General features: G+C 39.7%; 2 protein-coding genes and 1 pseudogene across 3 annotated transcripts; all 3 read left to right on the top strand.

Moving 5' to 3' along the window:
• The first annotated feature begins 1865 nt into the window (after positions 1–1865).
• Positions 1866–4414, top strand: LOC116207076 (ankyrin repeat-containing protein BDA1-like). 2 transcript variants are annotated; one of them, XM_031539935.1, is made up of 3 exons: positions 1866–2572; positions 2743–3426; positions 4030–4414. In XM_031539935.1, exons 1-2 carry the CDS (start codon positions 2000–2002, stop codon positions 3412–3414), a joined length of 1245 nt encoding a protein of 414 aa, XP_031395795.1. In that variant the 5' UTR covers positions 1866–1999; the 3' UTR covers positions 3415–3426; positions 4030–4414. The 2 variants fall into 2 exon arrangements, with proteins under 2 accessions (XP_031395795.1, XP_031395794.1); XM_031539934.1 differs by having other exon boundaries at positions 2743–4414.
• Positions 4415–13558: 9144 nt separating this feature from the next.
• LOC116206912 (acetylserotonin O-methyltransferase-like) lies at positions 13559–15334 on the top strand. The gene is made up of 3 exons (XM_031539747.1): positions 13559–13980; positions 14075–14479; positions 14610–15334. Exons 1-3 carry the CDS (start codon positions 13603–13605, stop codon positions 14982–14984), a joined length of 1158 nt encoding a protein of 385 aa, XP_031395607.1. The 5' UTR covers positions 13559–13602; the 3' UTR covers positions 14985–15334.
• Positions 15335–19888: 4554 nt separating this feature from the next.
• Positions 19889–21382, top strand: LOC116207138 (annotated as a pseudogene).
• The last annotated feature ends 147 nt before the right edge of the window (positions 21383–21529 follow it).

Below are 21529 nucleotides of genomic sequence, written 5' to 3'. Positions count from 1 at the left end.
TACTTATTTACATCTATTTTCCGCACTTTATGAAGATTGCCAAGTCGTGATATGTAATAGGTGATTCGGATGTTTTCCCGGGTTTAAGGACATATTGGTTGGAGTTTAAGAAAGCTCATCGCGATCATCACGCCGTGGGTCGGATTAAATTCGAGGTCCAAACAAAGGAGAAGGTCCAAGCAAAATCAAGCCCATCATGACAAAGACCAATTGGAGAGCCCATCATGAAGAAATATATATGTGTTTGGACGTGCATCTATAGTTAGAGGCGATGGAGATCCTCGTGATATCTTTGATCTTATAGTAAATAAGTCGGATATTTTTCCGATATAAGTTGATATTCTATCTTTTAGGCAATTTAGATTAGCTAAAAGTTTATTATTCTTTCAAATATTATCTCGATATCGTATTTTATATGCGTATCCATTTAGAGAAATTTTCTAGGGTTTCATTGTAAACGCCTATAAATACGTGAATTGAAGTTCGCTATAAGGGTCCCAACCAACACATCAATCTTATCCTTTACATTATCTTTTCCTTTCCTGCACTTTACTTTATCTATCCTTTATTTTTCCTTGCACCTATACCTTTAAAGCACCTTTATCTTTTAAGCACTTTTACCTTAATCACACCTTACTTTACCGCACCTTTCATTCCCATTTCATCTACCCTCAATCGATTCCCCGCGGATCGAAGGGCTTTCATTCTTGGAGCTTCCAGGCATTTGAGGGGAAAATCGCAATTTTCTTAGGCAACGGCTGCCGAGGTTACTCATGTGAGCGTGGGTTCACTTGAATTGGTGAATTCCCTCAATTTGGCTTCCCTGAGTTGAATTGGCCGATAAGTAATTGGGCAGGCTTTAAAGCCGCTTGACTATATTCGGACTCGTGTTTGTGCGTGGATATTTGGTGGAGAACTCACAACCGTCAAATTTCCAGACTGTGAATCGTTTAAGGCGCACTTTAATTTCGAAGACCTAAATCTAGCCGCCATTCAATCCCATGGATTTTTAAAACCGCGATACACACTTTGTATTGGTGGAGCCGGCTAGTGACACATCAATAATTCTTGGAACCGCTTCCTGGTGCGCTTACAATCACCACACGTGTGCCGAATTGGTGTCTTGACATTTTTGACGTAATAAACAGTACCACACATAAGTACATATGGACCTCCTAGAGGTGGCCGTGGTCATCTGCAAGGTATACATGCGGCAGTCGCTGGCATTGCTAGCCCTCCTCTCCCTTTCCTTTTTACTTATAAATCTTGGAGTGATGTTATTGGGCGATATTATTGGGGCCTCCATACCAACATATTTGCTTGTACCTCTGAAAACCTTGATTGGAGAGTTTAGATTGGAAACCCCTTCAAACACTTCCAAGATCACAATTCCAAAATCTCAGAGTATAATGCCAACTCGTTTGCAAGGACTTATCGAAAATAAAGTGTCGATGCATATGTGGCTTGGCGACTGCCATAGCCATAGGCACGGGGACTAGAATATTTCCTCTCTTTTTCGGTGAAAATACAAGGTGTAAATCTCTGCGGCATCGGATAGAAGAACCCTCTATATTATATATTGATCTTCCGTTTGAATCAAGCAATTTGCTACCGATTAAAAGACGGTAATTGTTAACCAACTATTTTGGCATATCAAGTCAAAAGATGTGATCAATATTCTTCAATTAACAAAGACAAGGATAAGCCTTTAACATTAGTTAATACGAAATGTCATCATCAGTTGATGAAATGTGATCAATGAACCTTATGAGAAAACCGTAACGTTGACTTTGAAGGAAATGAAAGTTCCTTCCCGGCCCAAAGATTAATTTAATAAGCTGCAAATGGATATTAGAATTATTCGTAATATATTTTCACAACCATCAAGGTTTCAAATGCGCCCATATTATGTATCAGCGAATGTCTAACAGCACTCCTTGGAGACGAGTTACCAATCTAATGGTCTGAGTTCTGAAACATCAAAAGGTTTCTACAAGAAATGGATATGAGGTTAGCCGATGCCGCTCGTACAGGAAACATCGAGCACTTGCACTCCCTTGGTAAAAATGATCCCCTGATACTCAACAGAGCAGCTGTAGAAGGCGGACAAACTCCTTTACACGTTGCCGCTCTAGCAGATCAAGTTGAATTCACACGCGAGATCTTAAAGGTGAGGCCCAAGTTAGCTGAAGAGATGAACCCAGATGGCCTCACCCCGTGGCACATAGCATCGGCCAACGGGAACCTTGAAATGGTAAGGGAGCTGCTGAACCTGAGTCCTCAGTTGTGCCTTTCGAAGGGCAAGGAGAGAAGGATTCCTCTGCACTATGCAGCTCTGAAAGGGAGAACCGAGGTCTTGAAAGAGCTGCTCTCGGCTTGTCTGGAGTCGATCAAGGAAGTCACTGCTCTATGCGAGACTGCACTCCACCTTGCGGTGAAGAGCAGTCACTTTGAGGTTTTCACTTTGCTAGTAGAAGAGCTGAAGAATACTAACAGAGTAAACTTTCTGAATCGGAAGGATGCGCAGGGCAATACCATTTTGTACCTTGCAGTTTCTGCAAGGCAGTACGAGGTATGTACACGATTCGGAAATATAAAGTTCGGGAGAAAGTCGCATTTAGCATATCTTTGTAGTTTAATTTTCAGCTTTCTAAGCAACTGAGAAATAATGCCGCCTTCTTATTCTGTTTCGCCTTCTGTTTTGCCGGCGCTGGTCTAATGAACATCACAATTTATGAGCAGGTAGTAGACTTCATTCTGAATGGGAGCATAGTGAACGCGGAGCTGGTGGAAGTGAACGCAGTGAACAAAATGGGTCTAACAGCTTTCAATGCCCTATCGGTTTTCCCAAGTGAAGCAGGAGACAAGGAAATCGGTGACATCCTCATTCTCGCTGGAGCTACGACCATGCGGATAGCCACTGAATTACCAGAGGCTCGGGCGACCTCTGACCCAGCATCAAAGATTTGCCCACAAACTGGAACCGGTCTGTGGGGGCTACAGATATTAACCCTCAAGCTCAGAGGGATACTCAAGCACGACAGGAACAATTGGAATGAATATTTCAAATTCAAGAAAGACCGGGACTCGCCAGACAGCGTGAGGAGCGCCCTTCTGGTGGTGGCTGCCCTCATCACGGCCACCACCTATCAAGCTGTGCTTCAGCCCCCAGGAGGGTTATGGCAGGACAACTCGGGGCCTCTTAACAGCACAACAAACAGCACCACATCAAACGGGATTTTCACCCAATCACATAAGGCTGGACAGGCAGTTATGGCCAACATCAATCCTATTTCATACATCTTCTTCTTGTTCTGCAACTCGATCGGGTTCTTTGCAGCTATTCAGATGATCTGGATTCTCACGGCCAGGCTTCCTCTGCAGTTGGAGCTGAGGATTGCAGGTGTGCTCTAGCGGCTACATATGGTAACGCAATGGGTCCAATCACTCCCACCACTTTCCTCAACTCCTTCTTTATTGCTATTTCCGTTATTCTACCCATCCTATTAGCTCTTCTATCACATTGGATTAGAAAATGATCAATGAGTAATAATTTGACATGCATACACACACAAATATATGTATATATACACACTAGTGAAATTCCACGTGTGTTTGGTGTGCATATGGTTCGACTTGTTAGATATACAAATATATCAAAAGAATGGACGAGCTTTGCAATCTCAGGTGATCCGATTAAGGCTACGTTAACACTGTAAAAATTCAAGGATGAAAAGGGATGAGTAATGCAATTGATATAAAAGTATCAGCGTCTGGATAAGAAAGAATGGGAATAAAAACATAATCAACAACTGCCTCTTTTATAATTGGTTGCTGGTCACAAATGAATATCTATCACCCATAGAAAAATATATAAAGATTAACAGTTTAAATAAAGTCAAAGCGGACAATTTATTAACAGTTTAAATAAAATCAAAGTGGACAATTTATCAGGACTCGATCTTTATGGCGGCACTAAATTTGCATTGGTAAAAATAAAACCAATATAAGCTATTTACATTTGTACAGTGAGAACTGCAATACATATGCTGTTGAGAAGATGAGCAGCTTGTGATGATATTTGGGGATGGTGGCAGCTGCTGTTCTGCTACGCAGCCTATGCCAGCAACACTTAAGAGAATCCCTGTCACGGCGCCTTTTGTCAGTAATGACTCCTCGTTTTTGTTCAAGTGTAAGCCAAGAATACAAAGTGTGACTATGTAGGTGCGAGGTACTTCGATCTTCTCGAAGGAAGTCATTTTCTAAGATGTAAGAATGAAATATATGTAACGGGCAGATCTGTTCAAATAATGAACGCATAACATCAAACAAAGGTTAGACAATATTGAGGGATGATATCAAAGCCATCTCTACCATGTAATATCATTTACCATATACCATACTTAAATTGTAATTTCAAAGTATTCCATATGCTGGACTGTTCTATTGGTATCATTCGAAATTCAATAATAGGGCAAAATCCCGGAAAGGAAACAAGAAAGAGCAGTAGAGCAATCTATTGTGTCACGAACAGTATCGAGCCTTAACTTAATTCTCAGACTTGACCGATAATGGCAGATCAAATAAAATTGCGGAAGCGTGTAAAACTCATGGAGATCATAAATAACTAACCCATATCTGTGTTAAAAAACAAACCAATCTTTTTTTTATATACGTTTGATCATTCAGAGCAACTACAATATATGAATAACCTTGCAACTTTCTATCCACATATACATCTGTGTAGGACTCTTATTTACACTAACTCTGCAATCGTTCCTGATACATAACCTCCAAAAAAACTGTCTCTATGAAAAAGTATCACAAGAGACACGTCTCTTCCCATCAAGTACCATCTATCAAAAATTAACATTCAACCCAAGAGCTATTCACCAACCAAAACCTCGAAGTAGATCTGAAATGCTGGAAACATAGAGTGATATTGCATGACCGAAGTACAAATATCGAGACCAAAAAGGTGTAGATAAAATTAACATAGCCACACTTATTAAGCAATTCAGCAGTCATTTCTCCCAAATCAGAGGAGTAAGGTTACTTACCTTTCATAATTTACAAGGCATTAATTTAAAACCAAAGTTCATGACAACAATTCAGAACTTTACGGATAAACATTTCTACTATTTATTTGATCGATATAGACAGATGTGTAGCTATTATCAATTGACCAGTGATTTAATCATCTCTTTCGGGGTACACTTTATAATTTCCCCTACTGGGACACTTCATTCATCCATTCCGGGGAATTTACGTCCCATTGGAGGCCTACATAGACACGTGTATATGTATATATCTATATATATATATATATATAAAGGTGCATGAATCACAACTTGCATCTACTTTCAATGACATGTCATTCTCAAAGCTATTCAAATGGACAATTAATCATATCATATTGCACCAGTATATATTTATGACTGACCTTATACAGATCAAACACGAGCCCAAGCAACTCTTGATCGGAGAAATTAAGAAAAGTATATGTATATTTAGGCTATTAACCCTTAGAAATGATAAATCGACCAAAATTCATACTTTATGGTATCCGAAAGTTTAATGAGCCCAAAAAGTCTAGTTCAAGCCAAATTGGCCTATTAAGAGATAAAACTCACCAAACATATATTTTCTTCATTCACAAGACTAAAATCCGAAATTTTATTTAAGTAAAATAAGCATTCAACCCTAAACAAATTCATGTTTGTAAGTTTCATACCTCTTTACTTAAATAATAGGTGGGGACAATATAGAAAGTTAAGAAATAAACAGAACCCACGTATTAATTGCCCGACAGAAGTAACACGTGAATCACGCCTTTCCAATTTAAGCCACATGATCCTAATAAAAGTAATGAGAAGAGACGAGTAATTAATCATTCAATTAAATATTGAGGATATAATGCAGTAACACATGCTCTGCTAATGAAAAGGTTCTAAGTTTGATACTCGTTGTGGGATTATCAATATATTATATTATAACGTTTGGCTATAAAGTTAATCATTATAATAATTTTTTCAAATTTAAATTTAGTAAAAACATGAAAAACAATAAATTTTCATATTGCAACTACTTTATAACCAATATTTAGTAAAAAGATGAAAAATATCTTATCTTGATATAAACAATGAATATATTATGTTATCACTCGCGTTTCTAATAATCGATTATATTATTAAATACAATAATCTCACATTTGGGTATATAATTCAGAAGAGAAAATGTTTCCATTGTTAAAATTTTCTTGTGTTTCGCATTCACTATAATCTATCAATACCGATGAAAACGCCCGCAGATCACCCCATATTCACCCGAAAACCAAAAAAATGAAGAAAATGCCAGGTTCAAAGAATCGATTTGATCGATATAAATTAATAATTAACCAAATGTTCTGTAGCAAATGATAAGCACCTGGGATATAATTAGATTTTCCTCGTTCGTGGTGACAATGTAGTTGGCACCGACAAAGTCTGGGAAAACGTCTGAAATTATTTCAATATTGGACCTTGCCCTACATGCATTTCTTTACTCTAAAGAAACAATTTTCTCACAGTAACAAGCTGATTGCCATATATCACGGTAGATTGCAATCTTTAGTGGATGGTTTATGTCGGTAATTTTATAGATGCATGCCTGTGTTATATATATCATCTATATTTCACTTTTAGAACTATATTAAACATTTCAAGTTCTGCAAATTAAAGAATTGTCACGACTTCAATAATGGGTATCTTAACATAGCTAGCTGTTTAATTTCTCCTTCAGCAATGGAAAATGTCTTACCATATCGTAAGAATCCGTGTATTTTAAAGGTATTATATATGAACAAGAGGCACGTGTTGTTCTATGCGCAGCTGGTATCTATTTATATGTAAATTAATTCAGTCTCCACTCAACGAAAATTCGTTACATAAGCATTTCGAGACATTTCTAAACTTCTTATTGATCGATCCTTCCAGTCTCTCTCCTTCACTAGTATATATGTTTGTCCCGTGGATTTCCCAGCATATTATATTTTTTGGTTCCTGCACCAATGCATGGTTCAGAAGAGCATTCCCACGGCCAAAGAAATAGCTCAACCTGAAAAAGAAATACTGATAAATTTATGACAAAATTAATTTACTATTGTAATTTTTCAATCTCCATTTAAATCAAAATTAAATCTTGTTGGGGGTTAGGGATGTACTCAACCAAACAATAACGCAGCGATTAATCTTCCTCCCCTTCTAGTGTAATCGAGATAGGAACTAATCAAATCAACCAACAAGCAGTAAAGTAAAACAACACCAAGAATTTTACGTGGAAAACCCCAATGTGGGGAAAAACCACGGGACCAACTCCGAATCAACGATCCACTATGAAGGTTATACAATGTCTTTCATCAAGGGTAAACCCTTGGATCACCAAACTCAAGAGAAACACTCTCTTGGATCACCCAAATACTAAATTCGTCACCCACACCGGGTGGTTCACAAAATCAGCTGAAACAGCACCTACAGAGCTCGAATAGAAATTCTGACCGTTCAGAAGTTAGCCCCACGTGTTGTGAAGCTGCTGTCAAAATTTCGTCCCAATCGGAGTTCGTTTGACGTCCCGATCGAGGTTTGATCTCCAGCTGCGCGCTGCCCCTGCTCTTCGAATTCTGCTGTCTGCTCTTCCCTGGTTTTGTGCTGCTATGCTGCTGCACTTCTGCCGCTCTACTCTAATCTGCAGCTGTTCTGCTGCTATTTATACCTCAGCTGATTTGCTGAAGAATAAACCCTAACAAAAAATGGGTTCTTGGGCCTATTAAAGCCCGATAAAAGCCCAATACAATTTGAGCCCAACTTCCTCCAAATTGGAGGGATACCCAACAAACTCCCCCTCCCGACTATTTGGAGGCTTCAAGCATACCGGCTATACTTCGGCAAACATGAAGTTTCTCCCTAGCGAGAGGTTTTGTCATCATATCAGCTCCATTCTCATCGGTGTGCACTTTGTCTAGCTTCACCAGCTTGGACTCCAACACATCTCTAATCCAATGAAACTTGATATCGATATGTTTCGACCTCGAATGGAAAGTGGGATTCTTGCAAAGATGAATGGCGCTTTGACTATCACAGTGTAGAACATACCTTTCTTGCTTCAAGCTCAACTCCTGCAAAAACTTTTGCAACCACAACATCTCCTTGCAACCTTCGGTCACCGCAATGTATTCGGCTTCCGTTGTAGACAAAGCGATGCACTTTTGAAGCCTTGACTGCCATGAGATAGCTCCCCCTGCAAAAGTCATCAAGTATCCCGAAGTGGATTTCCGGGAATCAATATCTCCTGCCATATCCGCATCCGTATAGCCCACTAACTCCGGCTTACCAGTGCCAAAGTGTAAACACACCTTGGATGTTCCTCTGAGATACCTCAGAATCCACTTAACTGCATTCCAATGCTCTTTCCCCGGATTGGAGAGAAAACGACTAACCACACCAACAGAATGAGCGATATCTGGTCTTGTACAGACCATGGCATACATCAAACTTCCTACAGCTGATGAGTAAGGAACTTTCTTCATCTCTTCTTTCTCCTTCTCACTTGTAGGACATTGCTTCGAGCTAAGTTTGAAATGAGAAGCAAGTGGTGATGAAACTGGTTTAGCATTACCCATGTTGAACCGATCCAAAATCTTCTCGATGTACTTCTCTTGAGAAAGCCAAAGTTTTCCACTTGATCTGTCACGAGAAATATGCATCCCAAGGATCTGCTTTGCCGGTCCCAAATCCTTCATGGCAAAGGACTTGCTGAGCTTTTTCTTCAACTCTGCAATCTTGCTCATATCATGACCGACAAGCAACATATCATCCACATATAACAGTAAAATGATAAAATCACCATCCGAGAATTGTTTCACGAACACACAATGATCTGAAGTTGTCCGTGTGTAGCCATGGCTCAACATGAAAGAGTCAAACTTTTTGTACCACTGCCGAGGTGCTTGCTTAAGCCCATACAAGCTCTTTCTCAGCCTGCACACCAAATGCTCCTTACCTTTAACTCGGAATCCTTCAGGCTGCTCCATATATATTTCTTCCTCCAAGTCACCATGCAGGAAAGCTGTTTTTACATCGAGCTGCTCGATCTCCAAATTTAGACTAGCTGCCAGTGCGAGAACAACTCGGATCGATGACATCTTGACAACAGGCGAGAAGATCTCCTCGAAGTCAACTCCTTTCTTCTGGTTGAAACCTTTCACTACCAGTCGAGCTTTGTATCGAGGTCGCGAGTTCTCTGTCTTCAACCTGTAGACCCATTTGTTCTTCAATGCTCTCTTTACCTTGCGGTAGCTTCACTAGGTCATACGTGTGATTTTCAGACAAGGAGTTCATCTCCTCATTCATCGCCTTCAACCAGTGCTCCTTGTGCTCATGTGCCACAGCTTCATCATAGCACTCAGGTTCTCCCCCGTCAGTCAGTAGCACATACTCATGAGGCGGATATCTTGTAGATGGTCGTCTTATTCTATCAGATTGTCTAGGTAGATTGCAGGCTCTAACTGTAACTGCGAGCCTGTATCATCCGTAGTCACATCATCATCTACTGAGGAATCTCACCCCCAGTCGTGGTTTCTTCATATTCACCAGGTACCTCTTCCATTGGATGCTCTACATCAACCGGTACAGGAATAGAGATCTCGTGAGGATTGCCTACACTGGCCTTCTCTAACTTTTGCAAATCCTCGATTGTCTGGTCCTCAAAGAAGACAACATCCCTGCTCCTGATGATCTTCTTGCTATCAGGGTCCCAAAGCCTGTACCCGAACTCTTCATGTGCATAACCCAAGAAGATGCACTGTTTTGCCTTGGCATCAAGTTTTGATCTTTCATCTCGAGGAATGTGAACAGATGCCCTGCACCCGAATACTCTGAGATGCTTGTATGATACTTTCTTGCCGATCCACACCTGCTGGGGTACATCTCCATCAAGTGCAACTGACGGTGTAAGATTAATAAGATCAACCGCTGACCTCATTGCCTCGCCCCAGAAAGGCTTAGACAGTTTCGCTTGAGAAAGCATACAACGAACTCTCTCAACAATTGTGCGGTTCATCCTCTCTGCAAGCCCGTTCTGTTGTGGTGTCTTCGGTACCGTCTTCTCAAGTTTGATACCGTGAGTCCTGCAATAGTTCTCGAAAGGACCTCTATACTCACCACCATTATCAGCTCTGACACATTTCAGCTTCATGCCTGTTTCTCTTTCCACTGCTACATGGAAGTTCTTGAAAATCTCAGTCACCTGATCTTTAGTTCTCATAGGGTAAGCCCAAACTTTCCTGGTGTGATCATCTATAAATGTCACAAAATAGAGAGCACCACCAAGAGATCTATCCGACATAAAACAAACATCTGTATGCACAAGATCAAGTATATTATCGCATCTAGAGGGACGACTTCTAACAAAAGAAACTCTCCTCTGCTTACCAGCTAAACAGTGATCACAAGTGCTCAAGTGCATACCTTTAACGGACAAAGACTGCTTTCTAGCAAGAATTTGAATACCTTTCTCGCTGATATGTCCGAGTCTCCTGTGCCATAGCTCGATAGGATAATCCTCAGCAACATTAATTTGACCGGAATTGTGTCTGGCACGCAGCCTGTAGAGAGTGTCGGTCTTCTGACCCCGTGCCACAATCAACGAACCCTTGGAGAGCTTCCATCTCCCATTGCTGAATTCATTACTGTAGCCTTCATCATCAAGTTGACCCGTCGAGATTAGGTTAAGGCGAATTTCTGGAACATGCCTCACCTTCTTCAAAAACAACTTGCAGCCAAGCTCGGTCTTTAGACAGACATCACCAATACCGACAATCTTGCATGATTGTCCATTCCCCATTCTCACATAACCATAGTCCCCGGTAGTGTAAGATGAAAAGAAATCCCGATGAGGAGTGACATGAAACGAGGCACCTGTATCTGCAACCCAGGTAGAGTCCTGACATGTGAAATTCACATAAGCTTCATCACAAATGATGTAGGTCTCTCCATCACATGCTACTGCTGTAGTGCCTTCTTCCTTCTTGCTCTCACCGTTGCCATTCTGATTTTTCTTCAGAGCTCTACACTCCCTTTTGTAGTGTCCCTCTTTTCCACAATGATAGCAAGTGACCACTTTCCTCGTCTTCGACTTTGATCTACCCCTCGATTTGCCACGTGAGTTACTATGCTTGGAAGAGAAATTTCTGCTTTGACTTCTCCCCCGTTGTTCAGTAACCAAAGCTTCAGACTGAATGGAAATCCCCGAGCCTTTCCTTCTAGTCTCCTCATTAAATAAACTGTCTGTCACCGTGGCCAACGATAGCTTCCCGTTTGGCGCAGAATTGCTTAATGCAACCACGAGTGTGTCCCAATTATCCGGTAGAGTCCCTAAAAGTAGACAAGCCTGCAACTCATCGGGTAATATTATCTCCAGGTTCGTCAACTGGTTAATAATATCCTGGAAATTACTCATGTGCGCAGCCATATCACCTCCATCCTGAAAACGAAGATGAACCAGCTTCTTCACGAGGAATGCTTTATTTTGCGGTGTCTTCCTCGCATAGAGATTTGTCAATTTATCCCACAAAGCTTTTGCATTTGTCTCCTGAGCAACATGATGATAAATACTATTGTCTATCCACTGATGAATCAAACCAATAGTCTTCCGATTTGTGCGTTCCCAAGCCTTGTCATCCTTATTTTTGGGTTTCGCGGAATCCCCTTCAATAGGATCGTACAAATCCCTGCAAAATAGAAGATCCTCCATCCGAGACTTCCATATAGAGTAGTTGGTTGCATTCAACTTGAACATAGATCCTGTAGACTCCTCCATCTCGAAAACACCGAAAAACTCAAACTTCTCTAACCCGAAGCTTTGATACCACTTGTTGGGGGTTAGGGATGTACTCAACCAAACAATAACGCAGCGATTAATCTTCCTCCCCTTCTAGTGTAATCGAGATAGGAACTAATCAAATCAACCACAAGCAGTAAAGTAAAACAACACCAAGAATTTTACGTGGAAAACCCCAATGTGGGGAAAAACCACGGGACCAACTCCGAATCAACGATCCACTATGAAGGTTATACAATGTCTTTCATCAAGGGTAAACCCTTGGATCACCAAACTCAAGAGAAACACTCTCTTGGATCACCCAAATACTAAATTCGTCACCCACACCGGGTGGTTCACAAAATCAGCTGAAACAACACCTACAGAGCTCGAATAGAAATTCTGACCGTTCAGAAGTTAGCCCCACGTGTTGTGAAGCTGCTGTCAAAATTTCGTCCCAATCGGAGTTCGTTTGACGTCCCGATCGAGGTTTGATCTCCAGCTGCGCGCTGCCCCTGCTCTTCGAATTCTGCTGTCTGCTCTTCCCTGGTTTTGTGCTGCTATGCTGCTGCACTTCTGCCGCTCTACTCTAATCTGCAGCTGTTCTGCTGCTATTTATACCTCAGCTGATTTGCTGAAGAATAAACCCTAACAAAAAATGGGTTCTTGGGCCTATTAAAGCCCGATAAAAGCCCAATACAATTTGAGCCCAACTTCCTCCAAATTGGAGGGATACCCAACAAATCTAAATGCATATAATGTGCATACTCTCACATTATCTTATCGAATTCTCGTATTTAAAAAGTATGAACTAAAAAAAGATGCATACGTCCAAGCAACATGCTGAAAATATGAATAGCTTTCCAGAAAATGCAGAACAGGCAAAAAAATGCATCACTCTGTGCTTGAAGGCAAAAGGTTTCGAGAAAATTTCGTCATCGGGTTTTACTGTGTTCATTTGTCGGCTCTTCTCTATTATATTTATTATTATTATTATTATTATTTATTTTGGTTGAATGCGTCTTCTCATATCCTCATTTACTTCCACGAGTGTTCGTCATAATTAACAAAATCATAATATTTATTAACCATTCAAATTCTCATTTACGCTATGTACTGTCTTTCTATTTTTTCAATTGCAATGGAGGTCTCTGGGTCTATTATAATGAAATACAAATGTTAATAGCTAATAAATAAACACAAGTAATTGCACAACGAGAATAATATATGAAACCTCTTGATTATCAGACAAAAGTTTGCGCCATTGTGCTACACCATTTTTCTCTATTATCTACTGCTAATAAGGAGAGAGACGTAAAAAGAGAGAGGGAGAATAAAATGGTGAAGTGTGGGTGATATTTTCTTAAAGTTACGGTAATACCCGACCAGTAGTAAAAGAAAAATAAGTCTCTCCCTTCAAATAGGTGTACAGGTTTAGGAAAATACTAGCCCAACCAGTAGTTAAAGGTCATTAAGTTTCAAAACAAAATCATCTTGGTCCAAAATGCGAGTGACTTTTCCTCTTGTTTTTGTCATCTGAAGTTTCAAATTTCACCGAAATATTAAAAGAGTGAACTAAAATTTTGCCAATCACAGGTCCACAGGAGGATGTATATGTAATTTTGGAAAAAATTAGGGACGCTTGTCACAATTTTCCAAAACTAGATGTTCACTTGTTTGTATAAATATAGTAAGCTTCGATATCTTAGTGTACATATTTGGTCTCCCAAGTGTTGAGAAGAGACTGAGATGGGGAAGGGAGAGGGATCAACGAAAGCTGATAACAAAAAAGAGCTAGAAGAAGCGAATGCAGTGATGCAAGCCTGGAAGTATGCGTTAGGGTTCACAGAGTTAGCGGTGCTAAAGTGTGCGATCGAGCTCGGTGTGGCCGATGAGATTGAGACCCAAGGTGGCGCTGCCACTCTATCTCAGCTCTCTGCTGCCCTCAACTGCTCCTACACTTCACTCTACCGAATCATGAGGTTTCTTGTCCACAACCGGGTTTTCAAGGCAAAGGCAGCAGCCACCCAAGAGGCCACCACTTATTTGCAAACGGCGCTCTCCCGGCGCCTCCTCAAGGGAGGTGAGAAGAGCATGGCCAGCTTGATTTTGTTTGAGAGCACCCCGGTACGTAAGAATAATACTTCCCCTTTCAAGTCCTAGTTTTATACTTTATTAGAATGACAGTTTTAGATATATGGATCGATCATGTTATATATAGATCATGCTGGCTCCTTGGCATGGTCTGAGCGCTTGGGTCTCATCCAACAAGGCGGCTCCACCACCCTTCGAGGCAGCTCATGGCCAGGACATATGGGCCTACACGGCCCAGAATCCCGAACACAGTAGGCTCCTGGACGAGGCCATGGCCTGCGATGCGAGGCTAGCAGCAGCAGCAGTCATTGGCAGCTGCCCAGAGGTGTTTGAAGGGATTGAAGTGATGGTCGATGTAGGGGGAGGCAATGGGACATTCGTGGGGATGATGGTGAAGGTCTTACCGCAGATCAAAGGCATCAACTTCGATCTGCCTCATGTCGTCTCCATTGGCCCACACTGGAATGGGGTGGAGCACGCCGGAGGAAACATGTTTGAGAGCATCCCCAAGGCCGATGCCACTTTCCTATTGGTCGGTACTTAACTCATCTTTCGACATAAATCAATATAACATATATATACTAGTAACAAAAGTATCGTGTGTATAAGGTGACACTGGCACGCACAATTATTGATAAGAGCGTCTTTTGCACGTTTGACAGAAGGTACTCCATGATTGGTCCGATAGCGAGTGCATCCAAATATTAAAGAAATGCAAAGAAGCCATTGCTGAAGATAACAATGATGACAGCATCTCCGACGGGAAACAGATTAAGAAGAAGAGGAAGAAGGTGGTAATTGTCGAAGCTGTGATTGATGATGATTATGATGATGAGGAGCAAGATGAACAAGGCAGTCAGTTGCAGAGCTGGACTGGGGTGAGGTTGGGACTTGACATGGTGATGATGGCCCACACCAATGGAGGCAAAGAAAGGACCCGCACAGAGTGGGCCCATGTCCTCAATGAAGCTGGATTCTCTAGTTTCTCCATCAAGCCCACCTCTGCTGTCCAATCCATTATTGAAGCCTTTCCTTGAGCTTGCTATTGAATACTTGAATAGTCCCTCACATGGTTTTAACATAAAAACTATTATATCATTGATTTGATATAGTTGTCACCATACAACTTCGGACTCACTTGCACATGCATCGGTAATTGACAAAGAAGATTCGAATAAAGTCATAGACTGGATATATATATATATATAGAGAGAGAGAGAGAGAGATAGAGTTTAATCAGCTTGCTTGTTGAGATCATCTCCAGATGAATTAGGAATGACCCAAAGTTGGGAGAGGTTGAATTCGTCTGGATTTGCAACCTCAATTGCCCATACATTTATGTTTGCTTTTACTCCACAGTACAACTGATGTACAGCCAGATACCTAATTGTGTGTTGATTAACCAATGTCCGAAATACTCTATTAATAAAGATGGTGGATCCAAAAAATGGAAAATAAAAATACTTGGCTATTTTCTTCATAAATGGCCAAATTTCAAGCCATTAATTAACTCGCTTCATGGCCATCGTTAGAGGAGTCTCTTCTAAAATACTTCTTCGCGTTCCTTCTAGACCCTCCGTGTAGACCCCGGAATCCGGTCCAGGAGGCCGAGCCTAAGCAAGACTGACATGGGAGGGGGACTAGGGAGGCCACTTCATGCTTACATGCGAAGTATGACCTCATTTGGTGAAGAAAGGTGCGATCTTTGCAAGAACAATAGAGGAGCAGGAACCGTATCGGTGACGAACACAATATTCATGCAATTTAGCAGTCTCGGCAGACCCAAATGGGCGAATTGGCAATTTTCCATGGAATTTCATCGAGTAGGTGTCAATTTGATAGGTCGTCAGTCACACAACTCCATAAGGTTAGAGAGTTATATTTTTATAAAACAGACGTTTGAAATATCTATTTAATCATGCAATTATAGCATGCTCCGAATCTGAGCATATGCCCCGATCTGAGCATGCCCCGGATTTGGATTTCAACAAGTACTCCATCATAGATTATGACTACGTATCATAGATTATGACTACGTAGTTCTGGAAACTTCTATTCTATCACATCGTACTATAGTCCTCAATTGCTGGTTGGAGCATGCCTTGTTTACTAGCGGCCGGTTAATCTAATCTGACGGTGAGAACTAACTTTAGTACTCTAACTACCGGTAGAATTTTTTTTTTTTTCTAATTTTTGCTTCACAAGTAAGTGGAATGGAGAGTGTCTTGCTTAGTAAAGACAAGTCAATTTAGTCCAAAAGTGAGAAGTAGCTCTAATATCTTAACTACTCGTAGAATTTTCCTAGTTCCTACTTCTTATATAAATGTAAAAGAAATTTAAATAGGTGGGAAGTTTGCTTTGCTTATTAGGGGACGGCTCAATCTAATCTAATGTATAGAAGTAGCTCTGGTCAACTGACCATTTAGCTTGTTGAATTCTTTTTTTAGTTTCTTAAGTATAAGAATGGTCTAGAATATGGAATAGTATAGGAAATAGTTATAATATCATTATGCTAAAATTAGTAATAGTACCACATAATTAAATAAAAAGCACACCTATTTATTTGAATAGGGAAAATTCTACTAATAGTTAGGATACCAGAGTGACTTTTCACTAGTGGATTAAATAGATCTGCACTCTACTAAGCAAGGTATGCTCCATCCCAATTGATTTTGTTTTTTTTTTTTTTACTTAAGAAGCAGGAATTGGGAAAAAAAATTGCCGACAGCTAGAGTAGCTACTTCCCATCATTGCATTATAATGAAATAACCCTACTAAGCAATCACCCAGCAATCGAGGACTATCATGCATGATACCGTACCAAACTTATTTAAAAGTTCAAATGATTGGAGGATCGAATATTTATAAAATCGACTTAAACTAATTTTTTTTTAATTTCAAGTAAGACTGATTAATAAATACACCTAGATGCAAATACTCCTAAGAATTAAAAAATCTCATTATTAAAAGTGATAAATTCATTTATTTATTGAACATTTTAAAAATAAAAATAAAATTGGTAGATTTGGGAAAATTTTAAAAGTTTGCAATTTTATAAAAGCCAAAAATTGGTAGATTTGGGAACAACTTTAGAGTTCATGATTTTACGGAAACAAAAGAATGCCAACCCAAATTTCGTTTGCCTCATCAGCACTGTTATCGCTCATGTCAGTATTTTTGACAGAGCAATTGATGTTTTGATAGATGAGGGGACGAAGCAAAACTTTTTGAATTTATAGGTCAAAATAAAAAAAAAATAGTAGATCGGAGAAATTAAGAAAAGTATATGTATATTTAGGCTATTAACCCTTAGAAATGATAAATCGACCAAAATTCATACTTTTTTTTCAGCATGGTATCCGAAAGTTTAATTGGCCCAAATAGCCTAGTTCAAGCCAGATTGGCCTATTAAGGGGTAAAACTCACCAAACGTATATTTTCTTCATTCACAAGACTCGAATCCGATATCTTATTTAAGTAAAATAAACATTGAACCCCTGAACAAATTCATGTTTGTAAGTTTCATACCTCTTTACTTAAATAATAGGTGGGGACAACATAGAAAGTTAAGAAATAAATAGAACCCACGTATTAATTGCCCGACAGAAGTAACACGTGAATCACGCCTTTCCAATTTAAGCCACATGATCCTAATAAAAGTAATGAGAAAAGACAAGTAATTAATCATTCAATTAAATATTGAGGGATATAATGCAGTAACACACGCTCTGCTAATCAAGAGGTTTTAAGTTTGATACTCGTTGTGGGATTATCAGTATATTATATTATAACGTTTGGCTATAAAGTTAATCATTATAATAATTTTTTCAAATTTAAATTTAGTAAAAACATGAAAAACAATAAATTTTCATATTGCAACTACTTTATAACCAATATTTAGTAAAAAGATGAAAAACATCTTATCTTGATATAAACAATGAATATATTATGTTATCACTCGCGTTTCTAATAATCGATTATATTATTAAATACAACAATTTCACATTTGGTATATAATTCAGAAAAAAAAAATGTTTCCATTGTTAAAAGTTTCTTGTGTTTCGCATTCACTATAATCTATCAATACCGATGAAAACGCCCGCAGATCACCCCATATTCACCCAAAAACCAAAAAAATGAAGAAAATGCCAGGTTCAAAGAATCGATTTGATCGATATAAATTAATAATTAACCAAATGTTCTGTAGCAAATGATAAGCACCTGGGATATAATTAGATTTTCCTCGTTCGTGGTGACAATGTAGTTGGCACTGACAAAGTCTGGGAAAACGTCTGAAATTATTTCAATATTGGACCTTGCCCTACATGCATTTCTTTACTCTAAAGAAACAATTTTCTCACAGTAACAAGCTGATTGCCATATATCACGGTAGATTGCAATCTTTAGTGGATGGTTTATGTCGGTAATTTTATAGATGCATGCCTGTGTTATATATATCATCTATATTTCACTTTTAGAACTATATTAAACATTTCAAGTTCTGCAAATTAAAGAATTGTCACGACTTCAATAATGGGTATCTTAACATAGCTAGCTGTTTAATTTCTCCTTCAGCAATGGAAAATGTCTTACCATATCGTAAGAATCCGTGTATTTTAAAGGTATTATATATGAACAAGAGGCACGTGTTGTTCTATGCGCAGCTGGTATCTATTTATATGTAAATTAATTCAGTCTCCACTCAACGAAAATTCGTTACATAGGCATTTCGAGACATTTCTAAACTTCTTATTGATCGATCCTTCCAGTCTCTCTCCTTCACTAGTATATATGTTTGTCCCGTGGATTTCCCAGCATATTATATTTTTTGGTTCCTGCACCAATGCATGGTTCAGAAGAGCATTCCCACGGCCAAAGAAATAGCTAAACCTGAAAAAGAAATACTGATAAATTTATGACAAAATTCATTTACTATTGTAATTTTTCAATCTCCATTTAAATCAAAATTAAATCTAAATGCATATAATGTGCATACTCTCACATTATCTTATCGAATTCTCGTATTTAAAAAGTATGAACTAAAAAAAGATGCATACGTCCAAGCAACATGCTGAAAATATGAATAGCTTTCCAGAAAATGCAGAACAGGCAAAAAAATGCATCACTCTGTGCTTGAAGGCAAAAGGTTTCGAGAAAATTTCGTCATCGGGTTTTACTGTGTCCATTTGTCAGCTCTTCTCTTTTTTATTTATTATTATTATTATTATTTATTTATTTTGGTCGAATGCGTCTTCTCATATCCTCATTTACTTCCACGAGTGTTCGTCATAATTAACAAAATCATAATATTTATTAACCATTCAAATTCTCATTTACGCTATGTACTGTCTTTCTATTTTTTCAATTGCAATGGAGGTCTCTGGGTCTATTATAATGAAATATAATGTTGTTAATAGCTAAACATAAACACAGGTAATTGCACAATGAGAATAATATATGAAACCTCTTGATTATCAGACAAAAGTTTGCGCCATTGTGCTACACCATTTTTCTCTATTATCTATTGCTAATAAGGAGAGAGACGTAAAAGAGAGAGGGAGAATAAAATGGTGAAGTGTGGGTGGTATTTTCTTAAAGTTACGGTAATACCCGACCAGTAGTAAAAGAAAAATAAGTCTCTCCCTTCAAATAGGTGTACAGGTTTAGGAAAATACTAGCCCAACCAGTAGTTAAAGGTCATTAAGTTTCAAAACAAAATCATCTTGGTCCAAAATGCGAGTGACTTTTCCTCTTGTTTTTGTCATCTGAAGTTCCAAATTTCACCAAAATATTAAAAGAGTGAACTAAAATTTTGCCAATCACAGGTCCACAGGAGGATGTATCTGTAATTTTGGAAAAAATTAGGGACGCTTGTCACAATTTTTCCAAAACTAGATGTTCACGTGTTTGTATAAATATAGTAAGCTTCGATATCTCAGTGTACATATTTGGTCTCCCAAGTGTTGAGAAGAGACTGAGATGGGGAAGGGAGAGGGATCAACGAAAGCTGATAGCAAAAAAGAGCTAGAAGAAGCGAATGCAGTGATGCAAGCCTGGAAGTATGCGTTAGGGTTCACAGAGTTAGCGGTGCTAAAGTGTGCGATCGAGCTCGGTGTGGCCGATGAGATTGAGACCCAAGGTGGCGCTGCCACTCTATCTTAGCTCTCTGCTGCCCTCAACTGCTCCTACACTTCACTCTACCGAATCATGAGGTTTCTTGTCCACAACCAGGTTTTCAAGGCAAAGGCAGTAGCCACCCAAGAGGCCACCACTTATTTGCAAACGGAGCTCTCCCGGTGCCTCCTCAAGGGAGGTGAGAAGAGCATGGCCAGCTTCATTTTGTTTGAAAGCACCCCGGTACGTAAGAATAATACTTCCCCGTTCAAGTCCTAGTTTTATACTTTATTAGAATGACAGTTTTAGATATATGGATCGATCATGTTATATATAGATAATGCTGGCTCCTTGGCATGGTCTGAGCGCTTGGGTCTCATCCAACAAGGCGGCTCCACCACCCTTCGAGGCAACTCATAGCCAGGACATATGGGCCTACACGGCCCAGAATCCCGAACACAGTAGGCTCCTGGACGAGGCCATGGCCTGCGATGCGAGGCTAGCAGCAGCAGCAGTCATTGGCAGCTGCCCAGAGGTGTTTGAAGGGATTGAAGTGATGGTCGATGCAGGGGGAGGCAATGGGACATTTGTGGGGATGATGGTGAAGGCCTTACCGCAGATCAAAGGCATCAACTTCGATCTGCCTCATGTCGTCTCCATTGGCCCACACTGGAATGGGGTGGAGCACGCCGGAGGAAACATGTTTGAGAGCATCCCCAAGGCCGATGCCACTTTCCTATTGGTCGGTACTTAACTCATCTTTCGACATAAATCTATATAACATATATATACTAGTAACAAAAGTATCGTGTGTATAAGGTGACACTGACACGCACAATTATTGATAAGAGCGTCTTTTGCACGTTTGACAGAAGGTACTCCATGATTGGTCCGATAGCGAGTGCATCCAAATATTAAAGAAATGCGAAGAAGCCATTGCCGAAGATAACAATGATGACAGCATCTCCGACGGGAAACAGATTAAGAAGAAGAGGAAGAAGGTGGTAATTGTCGAAGCTGTGATTGATGATGATTATGATGATGAGGAGCAAGATGAACAAGGCAATTAGTTGCAGAGCTGGACTGGGGTGAGGTTGGGACTTGACATGGCGATGATGGCCCACACCAATGGAGGCAAAGAAAGGACCCGCACAGAGTGGGCCCATGTCCTCAATGAAGCTGGATTCTCTAGTTTCTCCATCAAGCCCACCTCCGCTGTCCAATCCATTATTGAAGCCTTTCCTTGAGGTTGCTATTGAATACTTGAATAGTCCCCCTCATGGTTTTAATATAAAAACTATTATATCATTGATTTGATGTAGTAGAGATCCCGATCGATAATATCTTCTTCTTTTTTCCTTGTATGAGCAGATCATTAGATATTTTAATAAGTATGTGTTGGAGTGATATAACTAGGACACGACTCTTGTACCTTGCTGCCAAATGGGTCAATCGATCAATAATTACA

This window comes from Punica granatum, chromosome 5 (genome assembly GCF_007655135.1).
Source record: "Punica granatum isolate Tunisia-2019 chromosome 5, ASM765513v2, whole genome shotgun sequence".
Taxonomy (NCBI): Eukaryota; Viridiplantae; Streptophyta; class Magnoliopsida; order Myrtales; family Lythraceae; genus Punica; species Punica granatum.
The sequence above is the reverse complement of the archived record's forward strand: the minus strand, read 5'-3'. Positions and strand labels throughout refer to the sequence as shown.

Excerpts from the sequence above, each read along its gene's own strand:
- LOC116207076 (XM_031539935.1), top strand. The coding sequence starts at position 2,000 with ATGGATATGAGGTTAGCCGATGCCGCTCGTACAGGAAACATCGAGCAC. Across the intron at positions 2,573-2,742 it reads TTTCTGCAAGGCAGTACGAG|GTAGTAGACTTCATTCTGAA; the intron begins GTATGTACACGA and ends ATTTATGAGCAG.
- LOC116206912 (XM_031539747.1), top strand. The coding sequence starts at position 13,603 with ATGGGGAAGGGAGAGGGATCAACGAAAGCTGATAACAAAAAAGAGCTA. Across the intron at positions 13,981-14,074 it reads TTTTGTTTGAGAGCACCCCG|ATCATGCTGGCTCCTTGGCA; the intron begins GTACGTAAGAAT and ends TGTTATATATAG. Across the intron at positions 14,480-14,609 it reads CCGATGCCACTTTCCTATTG|AAGGTACTCCATGATTGGTC; the intron begins GTCGGTACTTAA and ends CACGTTTGACAG.